Genomic DNA, 21,886 nt, shown 5'->3' with positions numbered 1-21,886 from the left:
CGATGACCATGACTGCGTCTACGTCGAGGAGTCGAGTTGAAAATATTCATCACATTCACCGAGTTACACGAAGGACTAGATAGAATACCTATACCATCAATTTTGTCATTGCAGCCATAAGGTGTTGCAGTTCCCAATTGTCTAATCCAGTAGTCTTCTTTTTGTCTACGGAGAGTCGTTGAAAGATTAGGATTGTTAGAGCTATGGTATATCTTTTCGATAATGCGAACTGTCATAGAAACGATGGAATGATCGGGCTGATTGAAATGCTGGTATAGAATGTCGTTAGCATTAAGGTTAATGTCTGATCTATGACCGCACATACGTTTGTTAAGCCTTCCTTTCGTTTCACCGACGTATACCATTTTTAGCCATGGCGTTGTCAGTTTGTTTTAGATTTATGAGTTTGACTGTCCCGTTGGTATCTTACGTCCCTCTTTTTTCTGTAGTAACACAAATGTCTTAAAGACTATTCACATACATTTCAGTTAGTAGAGGAGCCGAGAAATTTTAACATTTGTACACAAGTATTTGTGATTTGATATTTCATTTTCAAAAGGAAGTCTGCATATAACATGTAAATGTTAAACTTTTAATATCTGCTAATTTACCAAATTCTGTCCGAATTCCTCTTTTATTCTATTTTCTATATATGTTTATACTTTAGTTGTTTATTTATTAAAAATATTGAGAGAACCTCATGTTCATGAAAGCGATAAAAGAGGGACGAAAGATACCAAAGGAACAATCAAACTCATAAATGGAAAATAAACTGACAACGCCATGGCTAAAAATGAAAACGACAAACAGACAAACAATAGTACACATGACACAATATAGAAAACTAAAGAATAAGCAACACGAACCCCACCAAAAACTAGGGGTCATCTCAGGTACTCTGGATAAACTGTTCATAGGTTAGGACTTTTAAAACTCTCTATCACAATGTCTCTAACGTGAAAATAATTCATAAGAAAGTGCCTCAACATTTCAAAAGTTTTTGTATCATTTAGAATGTGTGATTAAGTAGGGATTTCATCACTGAACCAAGTCTGTTGTCTTCCTATCTCTTTGTATTAATGTGTATTTGCTGTTCAACATTTCATTTCAGAGTATTGGTCACATAATTGGAACAGCCATACCAGACATGAAACTAAGTTTAACAACAGTTAGTTTTTACATGTCGTTTTCTCTCGTGTTTTGTAAGTGTTTATTATAGGATTAAAACTTGCATATAATAGAGGTTATGATTATCGACTACTCGTAAACTTGTGTAAATTTGTGAGTATCTACCAAGTTTAAACAATAATGACATTTAAAAAAATGTGTTTATTCTATATTATTCTTAAACCAAACACAATTTATATTTTACAATTTTGTTTATTGGCGACTATCTATCATCAAAGTCATAACTAAGGAGTTAGCCATCATAGTTACTTTCTAAAACCAATAAATGTACCTGTAGTACAATAGATTAAACAATCATACAATGTATTTTCTCAACACTTTCATTTAATGAGTTATAATTCATGTTGTAAGAGTACACGTAACGAATTAGGTAGTACTCCGCAGTTAGAAAATAATTGAAACTGAACCTCGGAGGCATCAAGTATTCCTGGTTTTCTGAAGAAAAAAAATTAAACCAACTGTATGTGTCATAAATGTGTACATGTTGAATTCGTAATCAGTATATTGCATAGATTTTAGATTTTATTTTCATAAGTTAAAATGATAAACTATATCTCCTGCTTATGACTACTTTGATGAATATTTTAGCCGGATTTTTGAATACTCATCTGCCTAATTGGATTAAATGGGCGAAATATTTGTCAATTGTCCATTACGCATTTGGTTGTCTCAACATACTGAGTACAGACGGAATGCCTGTTTTATGGTAAGATCATGTACTGTTATTAATTGCATGTCATCGATCTGCATAATTAATATTGTCTTACACACTTAATACAATATTTATCTGTCAAAGAGATATACCACAACTGTTAACCGTAAACTTAACGATGGGATGAATTTAACTTCAACACTTGACAATCTGGGTTTAATAGCTTTCCTGTGAGCAGCAACCAGCTACATGTATCAAGAAATGGTAATAGCTAGGACAAAAAAGCCCTGGAATATCGTACGAACTGGGATATATATATACTCCCTATGTAGGCGCGAATGTTACGGTAATGCATAAAAATCGAAAGTTTACAATCGGAAGCTGAAATATTCGTTTTTTGTCGTAAAGATTTTGTTTTCAAATGCAACCGACTCTCATTGTAATTCCAGAGATGAGGCAAACTTAACTATCTGTTGTATCTTTTATCTGAAGTTCGATGGGATTGATGCGGTCAACATATATAGTTAAACAATTTTGAGCTATTAGGGAGAGAACGTCATCTTTATAGCGGAAATTTTGTAAATAAGATTCTACGTACATAGTTATTGTGTTTATACATAAATGTATATGTGATCAATAATTGCATGTCGCATGTTATTGTGTTTGCACTCACTAAATAATATACATGTCGGTCCAAAAGCTCTTTTATAGTTCATGTTGAAAATTTATTTGACTTGGCGACTAAAAATAGAACTTGGATTTGATATTTGAATCTTGTATGTTAATTAAGCCTTTCTAGTTTAATGTTTTCATTTGTTTTATATTTCAGGTGTAATGCAACTTCCGTTGAACTTTACACATCATGCACTGCAAACACAACATTCGTTACAATATCGGACGTTCTAAAAGATTCCGGAATTGACTGTCCTTATTTTTGTTATATAGCAACTTTAGGAATCTTATTTATAGTTTTACGTGTTTTAGGTTATTATGTTATGAAATGGAAACGGTAGACGATATGTATATGTAGTGATGGCGTTTTTATATGTTGTATTGACAATGACAAAAAATTAGTATTTTGTATGACCCGAAATATTAAGGCTCATATTACTCATCAAAACAGCGTACACAAGACGTAGACAAATTCAGAAATATACAGTTATTCTTGTAAATACAGAGCATCTTAACTTTTTTATTATTTATTTGTTATTTGCTCTAGTTTGTGTTTAGATTGGGGGCTAATTATATTTAAATAACTGGTTGAATGGATGCCGAGCTAAAATGGGTAGTAAATTTGAAGTTGAATAATTGTTTAGCTATTTTAAACAATAATAATTATTTTCTGTTGGAATGGTTGTAATTACGACAATAGAAAACTTTCGAGTTCGATTTTGTTCCGTCAAAAACTTTGGCATTAGTGAAAATTATTTGTGCGTTAAATGTCATCGTCACTTTCGTTCCCATTTTGAGCGAATGATTTTGAAAACAGAATGTACTAATTATTCTGCAGATTAAATTCTTATAATTGACAATCAACACTGCTGTCATTAATGAATTGTGGTTAGGTACCAATAGAACAAATATCATATCTAGTTTTACCTGTACAATGAATGACGACTACTAAAATTAATAATACAGGCGAGCTCCTCTATCTGGTAAATAAAGGCATAGAGGCGCGCATAATTGATGATTTTTTTGCCGTTGAAGGACATAACTCGAAAGTGGTCTTTTGAAATATATTCGTCGTCATCTGTGAAATAGATTTGTCGTAACGGTCAACCAACTCGCTTTAGCATCCGTAACATTTATCGGATTGAGATGAAATATTCTTTATCAACAATTAAGATGCTTACTAAATATATAAATGCAATATACCTTCATCAGCTCCCATGCTTATTCAGGCTATTCACGAAGCCCAATTTATTAAATAAAAGGCTGACTTTTTTCTACATTTGAAAATGCCTGTTCCAACTCAGGAATATGACAGTTGTTGTATATTCGTTTGATGTATTTTGTCATTTGATTTTGCAATGTGATTAGGGACATTCCGATTGAATTTTCTTCGGAGTTCAGTATTTTTGTGATTTTACCTTTTTCGGACTCGCTCATTATACGTGTACTTTTAATCATGGAAATATTTAGATTGGCGTCAAAAACTAAGTCTTTAATAAAATTAATATAATTAACATACTATATAGGAAAATATTATTTCTATCGATCATCGCGGTAGGAAGTCGTCAAGAACACAGTATTATTTTATTTAGGGGGTTCACTCTATACACACAAATTTTATTAGTCTTCACTTCAAGGTTAATCGAGCAAATTTGAGCAAATTTTATTAAATAATGCTTTTTACAGTTTTTTTTTACTTTACTACGGGCTCATGAGGATCTCAAATCTGATTTAATGCTGTGTCCATAATTATTATTCTACGTATTTCACCTGTATCGGTTTGGACAATTCCATGGACTATTCCATACACCATTATGCTTAAGGGATTTTCATATGTCGTGTCAAGATAATGTATGCTATATACCGTTGTCTGCGACAAATATTTTTTTCCTGATAAGGTATTTTTTTTGAAAACCAATAAAATATAGTTAACATGTATATATATTTTATCTAACTGTGTTCATTGACCAGGATGATTTGTTCGTTAATGACAACACACACCTAAAATTCGTTTTGGTCTATCCCGTTTAACACATTGACATTTCCTCGGGAAATCTGCTATTGAGATGTAATTAATAGACGTAAAATTGGAATAATGCCAATTTAATGTGAAAATATAGTGTTCTATGCGTTTGTATTTTACATGAATTCAAAGGATTGAATGTGATTACATTGTCTACATCTTAATTTGACATCAGGTTTGTACACATTTAGTCTCCTCTCTAGGTACATAATGAAATTATAAACTTTGAAGCAAAGAAATATAGTGAAAATCAAAATGGGATAGATCAGGCAGCTAATGAGCTTGATTTAATTTTATGTAACTCAACAGAAAAAATCTTGTACACTAAGACATGTAAGAGGTATACCAAACTTTAAAAGAAAAGAAAAAAAAGAAAAACAAACAAACAAAAATGGTCAGATAATGAAGTATATGAATATAAAAAGTCAATAAATGCAGTTGGAAAAGAATTAAGACAAAATCCCTTTAACTGTTCACTGAAACATAAATATTTTCGTTTACTTAAATCTTTTAGAAAGTTAAAAAAAAAAAAAAAAAATAGAATATAAAAGAAAATCTTTGATAAACTTTCAGATTCGATGAATAAAAATCCTCAGGAATACTGGAAAATACTAAAATCACTAGAAAACAAAAATATAGATGGAGATGATGATTTAACAGAAATGTTAAAAGACAGTGAGAGCACAATTAAACATTTCAAAAATCAGGGAAAGTTTAAAAATAAATAATGATTTTCAAACCAAAATTGAGCAAAAGCTGAAAAATATTGGATACTATTTCTTTTAACCCAGAGACAGACAAGCCTATTACTTGCTCTGAAATGAAATGTATTATAAAAGACTTTAAAAAATGGAAAAGCGAGCGGTCCAGATAGTAGTCCAGTAACTACCAAAGCATATGCTAAACTATTTAATCTTATGTTAAAAACTGGATACTATCCAACTTCCTGGAATTCTGCATACATAACTTTAGTACATAAATCTGGTGACAAATGTAATCCAAGCAATTACAGAGGAATTTCATTAATCAATTGTATATCCAAATTATTTAGCAGTATCTTAAATCAAAGAATGAATTAATTAAAACTATGGAAAAAAAAATTAACCAATGCCCAGTTTGGATTTAGAGTTAATCATAGAACTGCAGACAGTGCATTAATCCTTAAAACTTTGATTAATAAATATATTCATAAAAATAAAAGAAAACTTTATGTCTGTTTTGCAGATCTTAAAAAGGCTTTTGATTCCCTTTGGAGAATTGGAATGCTTTATAAGCTAGCTAAAATGGGTGTAGGAAAACATATGTTTGAAATAATAAAACAACAGTTTATTCATACTGAAGCATCTATAAAATATAATGATAAACATTCTAGATTCTTTCCCATAGACCGAGGAGTAAAACAAGGGGACATTATTAGTCCCACACTCTTCGATTTATTTATTAATGACATAGTTGAAAATTTTGACCATAAAGGTTCAAAACCCTTGAGAATATTAAATTCTGATATAGGAAGTCTTTTGTTTGCCGATGACCTTATAATTTTATCTGAAAGTAAAGAAGGTATTCAAAATAGCTTAAATAACTTATCAAATTACTGTGAAAAATGGCAGTTATGTCTAAATACTAAAAAAACAAAAACGATGATCATTGAACAAAGAACTACAAAACTGGAACCATACATTGTTAGGTTCAACAATGAAAAATTGATAACGTTACTGAGTATAAATTTCTGGGCACTCTGATAAAAAATAATGGAAATCTAAATGCAAGTTTAACAGATTTAGCCCAAAAATCTAGGAAAGTATAATGAAGGTAAAATGAGGTAAAATATTTAAAGAAATAAAATTTAATATTTCATATAAAACTAAGTGAATCTCTATGTAATTGTAGAAAATAACTAATTCTTGTATAAAGCTTTTAGTATAAAAAGATATAGTTAGAAAGTCTATAATGTTATGTAACTTTTGATATAAGTAATAGTGTGAAATTCTTCCTATTTTGACACTTAGCGACATAAATAAGGTTTGACAGCTTAAACTCTTAGAAGTATTTCCTTTAGCAAATATATATAATTCTTTTCTATTGTTCACTTAGAATTCTATCTAACCAAATAATCGGATTTCCCTAATGGCCGTAAAAACAAAGTATTAAGTAATTAAAAATAGTAACCCCAAATTATGTTAAAATGTAAATTAGTTTAAAAGAGATCAACCAATAGAAACTGTCCTTATAAAAATAAGTATTCTAAAAGTAATTTTGATTGGTGAATAAAACAAGTCCAACCAGCACGTGATCTTAGGGTTTAAAATAGGAAACCCTAAGGAATCAAACATTAATTTACTCGTATGGTTGGACTCGAAATAAACATATATAGACATCTTTGTTTTATTCACCAGGTTCGTAAACTTATAAATTTTGTTTAGTGAAAAATTAAACGTAACCATAGCAACGTTTTAATGTAATAATTTTATAACAGAAATCTTAAGTATAATTAAAGTTACCATTAACATTAGGATAAACTATTTTAATTAATTGATAAAGTATTTTGATAATTGTTAATTCAATTTCATTTTAAGAATCAAACTCTTTATTTCATATTTATGTATTTAATTAATTTACTCGTATGGTTGGACTCGAAATAAACATATATAGACATCTTTGTTTTATTCACCAGGAGGCCTCGAAAGAACGTGAACGACAGTCCCCCAAACTGTCGTAGTTAAAATAGAAAACACAAACATGTAAACAGCAGACCAACAACACATAAAATACCCTTCAACGGGAAAGGGGAGGCAACTGTCTTACTCTGCGCTTTCCCCCTTCTTTCCCGCATAACAAAAGCTCTTTTTTCATTAAAAACACATGCAGCCTTTTGCGGAAATTTCCCTGTTAATGTATCCTGTAATCTTTTTGATTCTCTTATAAAACCAATTTTAACATATAATGCTGAAATATCATGCATGGATACATATCAATCTTATTATAGAGCAAAAGGCAGATTAAAATAAAAAAAAAAAAGATATAGATAATTTCCAAAATTTGGATAAGACTCCCTTCGAAAAGGTTCATGTTAATTTCTGTAAATATATTCTAGATACTAAAAAAACATCTGCTAATTTAGGTGTTAAAGCTGAACTTGGTAGACAACCAATAGAAAAATATATACAAACACAAGCAATTCTTTATTGGGCTAGATTAAATACTGAAAACATAAACCCATTACTAAAAGAAAGTTATACATTAAGTAAACACCTTGATTCACAAGAAAGTTATACTTGGTCCACTTTTATCAAAGATTCAACACAATGAATATTGATATACAAAAAAAAATGTCCTGTCAAAATATGGAACAAGTTAACAAACTAAAGCCTTGGATCAAGAATATTACATGCAACTTTTATTCAGAACTACTGGAAAATAAAATAAATAGTTTGAACGAAAATAACAAACCTTTTCTTTACAAAATTATTAAAATCAAATAAGACCAAGAATTTTATCTAAAATATCCAAATTTTGAAACCAGACGTTTATTTACCAAAATTAGAATTAGTGACCATAATTTGCTCATTGAGAAGGGCAGATATCTAAAAATACCTCGGGACAATAGAACATGTCCAACTTGTAAAACCTTAGAAGATGAAAATCACTTTCTCCTCTACTGTCAAATTAATAATGTTTTACGTATAAAACTTTTTAATGACATGACAATAGATAATCCTATGTTTCCAAATCTATCTGATACTCAAAAACTAGTAGTCCTACTAAATCCTTCTAATATAAACCAAGTGAAAAAAAAACAGGTTCCTTTATAAAACAGTCTTTAGAGCTGAGGACAGGGGACTCTTAGTAAGTTTTACTTGTACAGTACACAAAAAAAAACCAACCAAAAACACTTTTACAACGTATTATACATACATGTATACATCGATCATGTGCATTTCTCAAAACTGGCGCACAAGTTAACCAACCACATTAACAACATACTTTATACTCAGAAACGACGTTTGTGACGATAGATTTGTTAGTGGACCAGTTTAAAGACAGTCTGCCTTGCCATTAATATCTACAGTTCAAAATCTAAAATTGACAATATTTTCATACAGTACGATGTAATAAGTGTCGGTTATTGTATAGAAAGGTATATAATATGAAACTTAGAGCGAGGGGCTTGCCCCGAGCCCTTAGTTTCATATTATATACCTTTCTATACAATATCCAATTTAGCACATATTTACAACTTCAGTAATCCTGTAATTAGTGTAATTTTCATGTTTTGGCTGACTAGATGTAGCTCATTAACGTATTTTTGTAAATCTACTCACTAATATCATTGTAAAAATGGGATTTCAAAAGACCCTTGACTTTAGAATGAAAAGAAGCTAGGTAGCTGCTGGTGTAAGTACGTTTATTGATATAAAGCGGTGTTTTACTATACATGTACTTATTTACATGGTAAGATGACAAAATAAATTGAACAAGAGCAGACAATTCTTAAATTGCAGTGAAAGCTTTAACTTCTTGAAAACATTTTTTAAATTCACGTAAAAACTAAAACTATATTGAAAATGCTTTTGAATGAGTACAAACAGTTGGATCCCCCTCCCATACATTTTTTTAATCTTTGGTTGAAACACCTTTTAAAAAGGCTGGATCTGCCCCTGGTATGTACCCATAGGTAGTCCAGTGGATAGTTTACATTCATGAAATATTTGTCACTGGTCATTAGGCAACCAATAATCGACCAATTTATGACGAAATATATCAAATTGCTTTATTAATAATTTCCCTTCAAAAGATTCATGGTTGACTATCGATCGTTTTGTGTACAAAGTAATTGCATGGAAGATAAAGGATTACAGATTTTAGATGGAGTTGTATTTTAATCAAGGTATAAAGAACCATAAGTGTTACTCTTTATTTTAATGAAAGAATTAAACTTTTAATTGTAAAAAAAAAATGGATTAAAAGACGATTAGTAGGATGTTAAGGGGGTTCGCGGGTCTAAATCATTTACATAGGATTTCTCTATATTTTTCTATAAATGAACTTTATCTTATAGTTAATAGAAAAATAAAATAAAAAAGTAGGGTCACCGTTCATTTGCGCCTACAATCTGCCTTCGAAAGAAGAATACATTTGTGTAATGGCGTTTTTTTTTCTGTTGAAGTAATAGGAGAAATAAAGGTAATATCGAAAGAAAAAAAAGAAATTTATTACAGAAATCGCTAAAATTTTACAATAATTTAGTTTAAGTACAGCTTATATGGAAATTATATTAAAAAAGATAGGTCACCGATGAGTTAAAAAAGATATTTCAATTTTAGAGCCAAAAAATGGCATTTTTCCTCCAAAGGGAGATAATTTGGAACTTTTTCAATGATGTATACATTTTGAAAGTTATCTGGGGCCAACACGAATTGATTGTTTTGAATGATTTTTGTACCATATGATAAAGTAACAACTACAAAATGAAATAAATAAAATTTGTAATGAAAAACAAATGTTTGATTTTTTTCTGAAATTTTTATACCCTCGAGCCTCCTTAAGAATCTGTTTGAAAACTAATTACAAACTATTTAGTTAAATTTGGAACACAGAATTTTTTCAAAATAGCCAGTAGTAATTGTTTTTCTAATATCTTAATTACGATACAATGAAATCTTACCCTTGTGGTCATTCATGCGTAGTTACTTAGTACACGGAAAAAGTATGTACTATGAAAATTAGAAAGCAAATTCAAGCAATTTGATTGGACGAGAAGTTGTAAGTATGTGCTAAAACATACTCCTTCAAATTTTACTGAATAAAATACATGTACAAGGGGGATCGTTTCAGACGTATTGCATTGAAATTTTCGTAATTTTTAGAACGACAAGTAATTAATATATAGATTCGCAACACAAAAAAAAACCAAAAATATGTTAATGCCGAATGCATTCCTTCTGATAATAATACACATTATTAGAGTTAAAAATTAAGGATGCAATAGGACAATGTTTTATTAACCCTCATAATAAAAGATATTATGATAGCTTTTGCTAAAAGATCTGGTCCTTAAAATAGTGTTAATAGTGACGTACTCCTCCGAGATACAGATTACAACACGTGGGACAATATGCCTAATGCGCCTTGAAATGAGGAACTCAAAAAGTCACGTGTAACATTAAAATCTCGGTGTAGTGATATTTGACACATTTCTATGATAAACAAATGACTGAGCTGAACCATTTGTGTTAATTTAGAAAGTAGTGGAATACAGAAAAAATGTTTAAAATGTATGGAGCTATTAAATGTGTTCAAAGAATTAAATTTTCAAAAAACTTATTGTGTTAAAAATGGATTTTTTTTACCATGAGGAGCCGCATCACAAAAGGATACTTGGGGTTTGCTAATTTACGGAATAAGAAATCTTACGTACCCCGAAAATTTAATGTCTCAGCTTCGAAACGAGCCATCACACATATCCAAGTTAACGATATGGACTGAGCAACAGAAGAAAACATTACCATTACGGCCTATGGAGAACCTAATACGCATCTTGACCCACGTACAGTATTCTTGTGAAAGTTGTAGCCTTCGAAACTAGAAATTTATCGGTGATTGGTGGTATTGTGAAAACATTTAAAACCTTTGTCCCAGGCAATGTAGTTAGAGAAATTTTCATGACGTACGAAAGAACAAACGGACAATGGGAAACGTTAATGCTCCTACACCTAAGGGGAGGGACATTAAACTCAGCTTTACAAAATCATTACAGGGCTAGGCTTACAGCTTTTTGCACCGTATTTTGACTTGAAATTGATAAAACGAATCATGCTTCACTACCTTTGATGCGACTGTCATACAAGTGAGAGGTTTTGCTAGCTATAAAACCAGGTTCAATTCACCATTTTCTACATTTGAATATGCTTTTACCAAGTCAGGAATATGACAGTTCTTGTCAATTTGTTTTTGGTGCGTTTTGTTATTTGATTTTTGCCATGTGATTATAGACTTTCCGAATTGATTTTCCTATGAGTTCAGTATTTTTGTGATTTTACTTTTACTTAAGCAGTCACACAGAGGAAAGGTATTTGTAGGAAGTATTCAGATAGAAGGGGAAAAAACAACTATAAATGGGACGAATTCACACAAAAAAAAAACTCCAGAAAGCTATTATTATAATAATTGTTGGGAAGTGTTCACACAATAAAATAGATGCTACGATTGTTATCAGTGGACAATGAACCCAAGTTAATTCAAATCATTCTAATGATCTCCAATGTAATTTTGTAAATATTGAAATATTGAGTGACGGAAACATCACGGTTGCTCGAGGGACCATCTTATGAATCCATTGGCAATAATCTAATCATTTAATTGTTTAATGATTTTATTCATTTAATTGACTTCCTGTACTGATAAATCATCGCTTCTCGTATAAATTATATTTACTTGATTTGTCAGAGATTTATCAGGGGTAGAATATAAAACTTACAATATTTGAATGACACGTCAAGCTAATAGAATCTTTGATTTAAACTGTTATTTAATGAAAAAAAGAGTCTAAAAGTGATTAATTACATCGGTTAAAGACAATGTATAGTGTGTTTAATATGTACATAACAGTATTATTCATACCAGGAATATATTCTCAGTCTCAATCTATTCTTAAATTCAAATTTACGAAAGGAAGAATAATGAATCGACATGTAGTCTTAAGGAACATCGTACCATCTATGTATCAGTGTGCTCAAATATGCCTTAGTTTCAACAAATGCAAATCTTTTAGTTTTGGTCGTGTCGACAAAAAATGTCTCATTTCAAATATGGAATGGACAATCCGTAATTTAGATTCCAACAATGATTATGTGTTTGCATGGAAGGATGACATCCCAACTGTAAGTATATATAAAATGATATATTTAAACAACACGCAATTGACTAGCCGGTCGAACAACGGATGTTCCTAAACCCTGCTGACTGCCATTGGCAATTGCCAACTAAAATGTAACAAATTGAACCTCAATTAGACAAGAGAAATAGAAGGAATATTTTCTTCTGCAGTTTTATGATAAAATTTTTAGGCTAGAAAGGACTTATAACACTTGCGTTGACTTTTTAGACTTTTAGTGCTGTATTTCAATTGGTAAAATATTTTCTAATCTGCTATCTTTATTCTGTTAATTTGTCATGATTTCTGTCGCTTAAATGGGCATTGATAATTTCAATTTTCGCTAAAATAGGTGAACAAACTGGTATTAAAATGGACATTGATAATTTCATTTTTAGCTAAAATGGATTAAAAATCTTGCGCCAAAAGGATAATACTTTGTCGCTAAAACGTTCGATTGTTTTTGATAAAATATCCTATCAACGCTCAAATGTATTTTGTGGTACTTATCTACGCAATGTCTACCGTACGACTGTGGTTAAGCTTTGCACAAGCATTGTTTTGTGTCTGTTTATACGACAGTTCTAACTGCAGCATGGTTGCACTCCTGAGTTTCATTTTCTGATACGTCCTGAATCTGATCCTTATTTTCTTTCAACTGTTACATATTATATTTAGTGACAGTATGATGTATCGTTCATAAAATATATTATAATTATTCTTGTTGCATAAAATCAAATACAAAATATATTACGGTATATTTGTTGCATAAAATCACATACAAAATATACTATAATTATACTTGTACATAAAATCACCTACACAATATATTATAATTATACTTGTTGCATAAAATCACTTACAAATTATATTATAATTATACATGTTGCATAAAACCACTTACAAAATATATTATAATTATAAGTGTTGCATAGAAACACATACAAAATGTATTATAAATATAATTTTTGCATAGAAACACATATAAAATATATTAACACAGTTTACGAAAAAACAAAACTAAGCACCAAATGAAAATATATTTGAAGAATAGCAAAAGAAACAGAAATAAAACCGACAAGAAAAATCCTTTCTGTACAAGACATTTACATAAATATTACGTATACCATGCATTAATTTTAGAAATTAGGAGGAACATGTGGTGGCTATCATGGCTGTCAGGACGAGGAAATCTGCTTGAGGGAAAGCGAGTACGAGAGTAGCTGCGTTCCATGTAAGTCTATCAATATTAATTTTGATATGCTAATAAATTTATTGCTTCAAAATCAATTTCCTAATATTGTTCAAGGCTATTTCTCTTAAAATATTTATTTTATTCCCAAATGACACATGAATATTTATTGTTGAAACTCATCGTTGGTGTTTGTCAATAACTACTTGAAAATCTGGTCTCCTTAATTAACATAATACTAATAAACGACAGGCATTCATTCCAGATTTTTAAATACAGATGGATTGTCATTTCATATGATTAGTTCGAATGAAAGTAATTTGTTCAATTTAATGCAGCACTCAGAATAATATCCTAAAATTATCTGTTCTTTGCTTATAAATATACTTATTCTTAATGTGCCTTGCTCAAACGCAGCTCCTAACTTTTTTCATTTTTTTCATTTTTTTAAGAAGGAGGTGACCATTTAGAGGGGCAAGACAACATGATTCTATCCAATAGGACTGTAACTGCAATGTATCAGTCATTTTTGTCAATTCTTTGAATACTAAATTCTATATCCCCTTTTAAATAACAATAATGTTGGCATGGCGTGTGTCCATCTTTGCCCAATCACCACTGTCTTTGGTATCATATTGATAAACATAATATACCATTTCACAGAGTTAGTTATATTACAATTCAATTAATCGAGTTAATTTGACGTACGACACTATAACATGGTTGATGGTCAAATAATGGTCTAATTATATATATATTACAGACACCAGTGTTTAAACGGCGATTCCTCTGTATCGTACTGTCCGTATTTGTCTACACGAGGAGCGTGTGATAAGATATAACTAAGGTCTAATTGTATATATTTCAGACTACCTGTGTTTAAACGGCGATTCCACTGTAACATACTGTCCGTATTGGTCTATACGAGGAGGATACCCTTATTATAAGATAATTATATATATATTTCAGACTACCAGTGTTTGAACGGTAATCCCTATATAACGTACTGTCAGTATTGGTCTTCACGAGGAGGGTGTGATAAGAACAACATAGATACGTACATAGGAAGTGCACGGTGGGGGCATGGATCATGGCTATATATGGCATATCACTGTAAACGGGAGTGTAGATTCTGCTTAGAACGTTTCTAAAATTCAGGACCAGAGTCGGGTTACATTTGTTGATTTGTTTTAAAAACTACCTGATTCTGGTGATTACATTTTTAATTTGAAAGATCATTTATTGGATCAAGCTATTGATACAAAAGTTGAAAATATCGTCATTTTAAGGCATTTTGTTGAAGACTTTCTGAAACATAGTAATGTCCGACTGAACAATATTATCAGAAGATACGTCTCAGTATATTGACGAACCTACCAATCTACGGATAACTCTTGTTTAGAATAAATGTTTGCTTTGTTAGAAATGTTATATATCTTGTTTGTCAAAATAATTGTATTTTAAATTGTTCAAGGGACGCGATTGTTACAATCACATTGTGAAAAATAAAAGCATATAAACATTATAAAAATCTAAATGAATGATAAAATATGTTTTTTCTAAGAGAATTTGACATTATTATTGAAGGTATTTTGACATATGAATAATTCTATGTATGTACAGTATGTCGTATTTTTCTGATGTCTGTACTTGGATCTTTCGCCTCTCTTTTACAGCTAATAAAACGTCAATATCTCCTTCTTTTCGTGCATTGAGGGTCTTTCAAATGCCGATGCTGGTCCAAAAAAAAATTCGAATGTGATATCTTGATTCAAATAAGGATTCGAGTATAGTAAACTCTTATCTTGTGTGTTTACACCATTGTCTTAGTTTAGTCAGATGATTGACTTGCAAACATGTTTACCCCCAACTGCATTATGACCCATCGACCCAAATGGTGAGTGGGGAATATGAATATGGTCACTTTGTCTTCTTTCGGCCGGCAGTAAAACCTGAAGTTCGGCGTCCTGATGGCTGTGTTAAGTGTTTAAATTATCAGCCACATCCAGTCAGGTTTGAGATGTTCCATCCAATGCTCTTTTAGAGAGTGTGTCATCCTCTGCACGGTAGCAACTATTGCAACAACTATCTGAGTGGCCCAAAGGTAGCGTTTTGCAAAGTTGAATATCATTTTCCTATGCCAGTCTTAATCCCTCTCCCAACCATAGACTGATTCCGATCAATCCTTACTATTAATTGACTATCAATAATATTCATTACGGTTAGCTAATTAATAATGTTCATAATTGTATTTTTATCAATAAATCAATCAAATTGTAAAAAAAAATTGTAATTCACAAGAAATACAACCACACTTTATTTTTAAACGATAGTCCACACGTGTTAACAAGTTCTGGTATAAACACAAACCAATTTTTTTTATGAAAATAAGAGGGCAAAACACATTAGAAGAAAACATTTGAAAAAAATCTATATGGGTTGTTATAGAGTTTAAAATGCGTTCTATGTTGTGTCATGTGTACTATTGTTTGTCTGTTTGTACTTTTCATTTTTAGCCGTGGCGTTGTCAGTTTATCTTTCGTCCCTCTCTTTAATATAATAATCAGAACGAATGACAAAAACAATTGGAATTTGGAATCACAGAATCACAAAACTGATCGGGGAAATTAAGCATTACGTTTATACCTTAAAGATATTAAAATAAATTAAAATAATAAAAAAACAAGAATGTGTCCAAAGTTCACGGATGCCCCACTCGCACTATCATTTTCGATGTTCAATGGACCGTGAAATTGGGTAAAAAATCTAATTTCACATTAAAATTAAAAGATTATACCATAGGAAACATGTGTACTAAGTTTCAAGTTGATCGGACTTCAACTTTATCAAAAACTACCTTGACCAAAAACTTTAAACTGAAACTCACACTTTCATTTTCTATGTTCAGTGGACCGTGAAATTGGGGTAAAAAGTTTAATTTGGCTTGAAAATTAGAAAGATCATATAAGCAACATGTGTATTAAGTTTCAAGATGATCGGACATCAGCCACATCAAAAACTACCTTGACCAAAAACTTTAACCCGAAGCGGGACAGATGGACGGACGAACGAAAAAACGGAGGCACAGACCAGAAAACATAATGCCCCTATACTATCGTAGGTGGGGCATAAAAAACTCCATAAACAATAAGAACTGTCTCTTCATTTTTAAATCTCCATGTGAAAGTAACCAAATAACTAATCAACGGTGGTGCTTATTTATATCTTCATCGAAAAAATAATTCCTTTAGTCATTCTATTTGAATGAAATTTATATGGTTTGGTATAGAATTTATTATGCTTATAATAATCAGAACGATTGGCGTATCAATTCGAATCGGGAAACACAGAAGCAAAACTGTAATATTCAGGGATATTAAGCCTAACGTTTACATCTGAAAAATTAAAAAAATAATAATAACAAAAAATCTAAATAATAAAAATTATCTCTTCATTTTTACATATCTCTACGTCAAAGTAACCAAATTACTAATCAACGATAGTACTTAGTTCCATCTTCGTCGCATAAATAATTCCTTTATTCATTGTATTTGAATGAAATTCATTTTGTTTGGTAAAGAGTTTTTTTTATAGTTCGTTCTTATGCTGTACTGCTATACCACTGTCCAAGGTTAGGGGGAGGGTTGCGATCCCGCTAACATTTTTAACCCCGCCACATTATTTATGTATGTGCGGCAGGGTTTCCGCTGGCGGTCACCATTTTCGCAATTTGCGAAAAAATAATAATTGTGGCGATTAAAATTCGTCATTGGCGAAAAAAATTTGGCGAAAGAAATATGTATACATACAACGATTTAATTTCGTCCATCTTTTTTATTTACTTTTTTTCTGGTTTCTTGGACTTACTCGGAATTCACCTTGAACTCGTTAAGATTTTGACAGAAAATCAATAATCAGCTGATTGCATTTTATAGCTATCGACAACGAAGGACTAATTAATAAAGGTGTTGATTGCATTGTTTAACAAATTGATATGGTTAAATGGCGTCCGTCACATGTCACATAAAGGATTTATTAACCACTTTGCGACGCACGTGTTCGAAGCAAACTTTTGAGTGTCTACTCTCCCTCTTTTAATGATGGTCCAGAAAAGAAAACTGTCGTTATGACGAAAAATGTTCAAAAGCAAGAAAAATCTCCGATTTTAAACTTTATCCTTTGACTTTGATATAGATAATTTATTTGTAAGAGTACGTTTAAGTTGTTTAAGTGACACGACGTATTTCAAGCATTGTTTTACGTCTCAATTTTTTCATTAACGATGGTCTAAAAAAGAAAAATTGTCATTATGAAGAAATCTATGCAAAAGGTTGGGAACTACCCCTCTAGTGAGAGTAACCCTTCAATGTAATGACTACACCTTAATAAAAGTTTTGTTGTAAAAATCACTTCTTCGTACAAAAAGGCACATACTTTTTTTTCTTTTGAAGAAACTTTCTCAAAGAATTATAAATCTTTCTGGTATTATATGGTCAAAACATATCCAATAATTTTGTTATATTCAGTGACTTATATCTTCTTTATTATTAAAAAGTAATTAAGTAGCCCCTTCTTTTAGAAAAGTTGTTCAAAATATAATGATTTTTTCCCCCTTTTAAGTAAAAAAGTTCTTCTTTTTTAAGGGAAATGTTTAGTATTCATACATCTAAGATAAGTTTGAGAGAATAATCATAGACAACAATGGGGCAAACTCATCTTACTCAGGGGAAAAGGGGGGGGGGGGGTAAAAAAAAAAGAAAATTTTAAACGAAAAATATATTTATGTTACTTGGCGAAAAAAATAATAAAGTGGCGAAAAATAATTTGCTTTGGCAAAAGAGGTGGCCAAAAAAATAATTGACCCATAATGTGGCTGTCCCAAGTCAGGAGCCTGTAATTCAGTGGTTGTCGTTTGTTTATGTGTTACATATTTGTTTTTCGTTCATTTTTTCATATAAATAAGGCCGTTAGTTTTCTCGTTTGAATTGTTTTTCATTGTCTTATAGGGGCCTTTTTATAGCTGACTAGGCGCTATGGGCTTTGCTCATTGTTGAAGGCCGTACGGTGAACTATAGTTGTTAATGTCTGTGTCATTATACAATCATTTCAGTGTACACAAATACCACTAAGGACAGGCTAAAGACGAATGTTGGTGTAACAGTATCAAATCCTGAAATTGATACAATAATGGTTAATGTTTATTTAGTAAGTATGTCATAGTGATTTTTAATAAATTTAGAAATTCAAGATAAGATATTTACTTTATTAAACTTATATGCACCAAATGAAGTCCACGCAAGGAACACATTCTTTAAAAAAGTACATGGCTTGATTGAAGAGCACAGTCTTGGTGCATTAATTGTAGGAGGAGATATGAACGACCGTCTATCTAGTTTAGATACAAAAAATCAAAATCTTCATAAAAAGTTTAAAAAACCAGTAAATAATCTTAAACAGGTAATTAAAACAAATAAACTTATAGACATTTGGAGGCTATTAAATAAAACCAAAAAACAATATACTTGGAAAAGGAAAAATTCTACAAATGAGGCTAGTAGAATCGACTTTTTTATAATAAGTTCACAAGTACGCATGCTGACAGTATCAGCTGACATCAGACCAGCTCAAATTTCAAGTACAGACCATCAAGCTATTTCTTTAAAATTAGATATTTATTCAAGTAATCGAGGAAAGGGTTACTTTAAAATGAATAATAGTATTTTAGCTGACTTTCAATATCAAGAAATAATAAATAAATTGATTGATAAGTATGAGAATAAATTTAATAATGAAAATCTTCTTACTCAGTGGGACTTGTTCAAAATTGATACCAGAGACACTACAATTAAATACTGTAAATCGAAAGCCAAAGAAAGAAAAAATAAAATCAATGTTTTGGAAAGCCAAATTAAAACTTTAAACGATAGGTTAGATACATTACCCACAGACACAAATAAAAATCTTTTTAATGAAATTAAACAATTAGAAAATGAACTAGACCATATATATTCATTAAAAGCAAAAGGGGCTCAAATTAGGTCAAGAATCAAATGGGTTGAAGAAGGTGAAAAAAATACAAAATTCTTTTTATCTTTAGAAAAACACAGGCAATCAAAAAAATCTATTAATAAGTTATTGTCCCAAAATGGGGAGGTAACTGTAGATCAAAGTGAAATTCTTAATATGAGTAAAGAGTACTACAAAGTCCTATACAAAAGCTCTAACCCTGATACTGAAATCTTAAAATCATATATTGAAGGAACAAAGATAAATCATTCTTTGACATCTTCTGAAAGTAAACAGGTAGATGGTAAGTTAACACTAGAAGAGTTAACATCCTCCATTTTTAAAATGAAACTAAATAAAACACCTGGGAAAGACGGTTTAACTGTAGAGTTTTACAGACAATTTTGGCCAAAACTGAAAAACATAGTTTTGAAAGTTTCTAATACTTGTTATGATAAAGAATCTTTATCTAATACCCAAAAGATTGGGATAATATCATTAATTTATAAGAAAAATGACCCTTTGTCCCTGGATAACTACCGTCCAATAACTTTATTAAATATAGATGTGAAATTAATAACATATACTTTAGCACAAAGACTTAAGAAAATCTTACCATTAATAATCCATAGGGATCAAAATGGATACATAAAAAATCGCTATATAGGATTCAATGTGCGTCAAATTCAAGACATCATAGATTATTCTGAAAATTTTAATATTGAAGGAGCTATATTATTTATTGACTTTTCTAAAGCATTTGATTCACTGGAATGGGATTTTATGCTGGAATCATTAAAGAAATTTGGGTTTAATGAATCATTTCAGAAGTGGGTTAAAACCCTATATTATGACATAAAAGGATGTATCTTAAATAACGGATGGATTTCAGAAACCTTTAATATTGAGCGCGGAATTCGACAAGGGTGTCCTTTAAGCGCTTTATTGTTTGTTTTATCAGTTGAATTACTTGCTTGCAGAATAAGAGACTCTAATGATATAAAAGGAATACAAATCAAAATTGATAAAAAAACTCATGGTCTAAAAATTTCACAATTAGCAGATGACACAACTCTTTTTTTAAAATCTAAAAATGAAATAAAGCATGCACTTAATATAATTGAAACCTTTGGATCGCTCTCAGGACTCAAACTCAATAGAAACAAAACAGAAGGTATATGGCTAGGTAAACTTAAACATTGCAAAGACAAATTTGAAAATATTAATTGGAAACATAACGTAAAAAGTCTTGGTATTTATTTTGGCTCTGACAAGAAAGAATGTCAAAAACTGAATACAGAAAAACAATTGGAAAAATCAGAAAAAATAATTAATGATTGGAAAAAAAGGAAAATAAGCATGATTGGTAAAATCACTATCATCAAAACACTTGTCATACCTAATATAACATATATTGCATCACTAATTAATCTGTGCAAAGAAACTATATCTAAGTTTAAGAAGATTATATATAATTTTTTATGGGAGGGTGGTAGTGAGAAAGTTAAACGCTCAGTGCTAAGAAAAAACTATTTAGAAGGGGGGTTAAAAATGACAGATATAGATTCTTACATTGAAGCAATGAAAATAAATTGGGTAAAAAGGCTAACAGATGAAACTTGGGCAAACTGGAAAATTATTCCAACCTATTATTTCAGTGAGTTTGGGGGTAAAAATCTCATATTTAAAATGAATCTGGGTTCTCATAAATCATTAGAAAACATAAAAAATCTGCCTACTTTTTACTTAGAAATCTTAAAATGCTGGATAAAAAATGGTGGCGGGAATACAAAAAAACCTGAGAATTATTTAGATATCAGGAAACAAGTTATATGGGGAAATCAATATATTAAGAATCAAGGCAAAAGTTTGTTTTTTAAACATTGGGTAGAAGAAGATATAATTTTTATAAACGATATAATCGACGATAAAGGAGAAATTTCAAAAAAAATCTTAGACAAACTTAAAAGGAAACAAAATTGGATAGCAGAAACATGTATTTTACGAAAAGCTATACCCAAATCTTGGAAGGAAAAATTAAAGAGTAAAACATCTATAAATACTAAAATTCATTTTCAACATGATATAAAGATGAATAGCCATGGATTGTATTACAAACTGGACAAAATTTCATTCAAAGAAATATATAATATTTTAATTATATCTAATAAAGAGCTCCCAGTAGGATTCTATGTATGGAAAAATCATTTTACTTTTGATAACGTTACTTATTTTATAAAGAAGAACCTTACTTTTACGTTCCATTTTTTAAAAGATAAT

At 30.5% G+C, this 21,886-nt stretch overlaps 1 protein-coding gene and 1 long non-coding RNA gene across 2 annotated transcripts in view; both read left to right on the top strand.

Annotated features, from left to right (window-relative positions):
- Window positions 1-3,031, top strand: part of LOC139528714 (uncharacterized) — a 51,415-nt gene extending 48,384 nt beyond the window's left edge. The window contains exons 12-14 of the mRNA XM_071324843.1: window positions 1,112-1,202; window positions 1,777-1,894; window positions 2,670-3,031. Coding sequence (XP_071180944.1) covers window positions 1,112-1,202; window positions 1,777-1,894; window positions 2,670-2,853 — 393 coding nt within the window. The 3' untranslated portion in view covers window positions 2,854-3,031. The remainder of the gene's footprint in view (window positions 1-1,111; window positions 1,203-1,776; window positions 1,895-2,669) is intronic.
- Window positions 3,032-12,137: 9,106 nt separating this feature from the next.
- Window positions 12,138-15,069, top strand: LOC139528712 (uncharacterized). The gene is made up of 3 exons (XR_011665667.1): window positions 12,138-12,415; window positions 13,552-13,642; window positions 14,570-15,069. It is a non-coding gene; the product is annotated as an uncharacterized lncRNA (long non-coding RNA).
- Window positions 15,070-21,886: the final 6,817 nt, after the last annotated feature.

Source organism: Mytilus edulis, chromosome 6 (genome assembly GCF_963676685.1).
Source record: "Mytilus edulis chromosome 6, xbMytEdul2.2, whole genome shotgun sequence".
NCBI lineage: Eukaryota > Metazoa > Mollusca > Bivalvia > Mytilida > Mytilidae > Mytilus > Mytilus edulis.
This window is presented reverse-complemented; position numbering and strand designations above follow the sequence as displayed.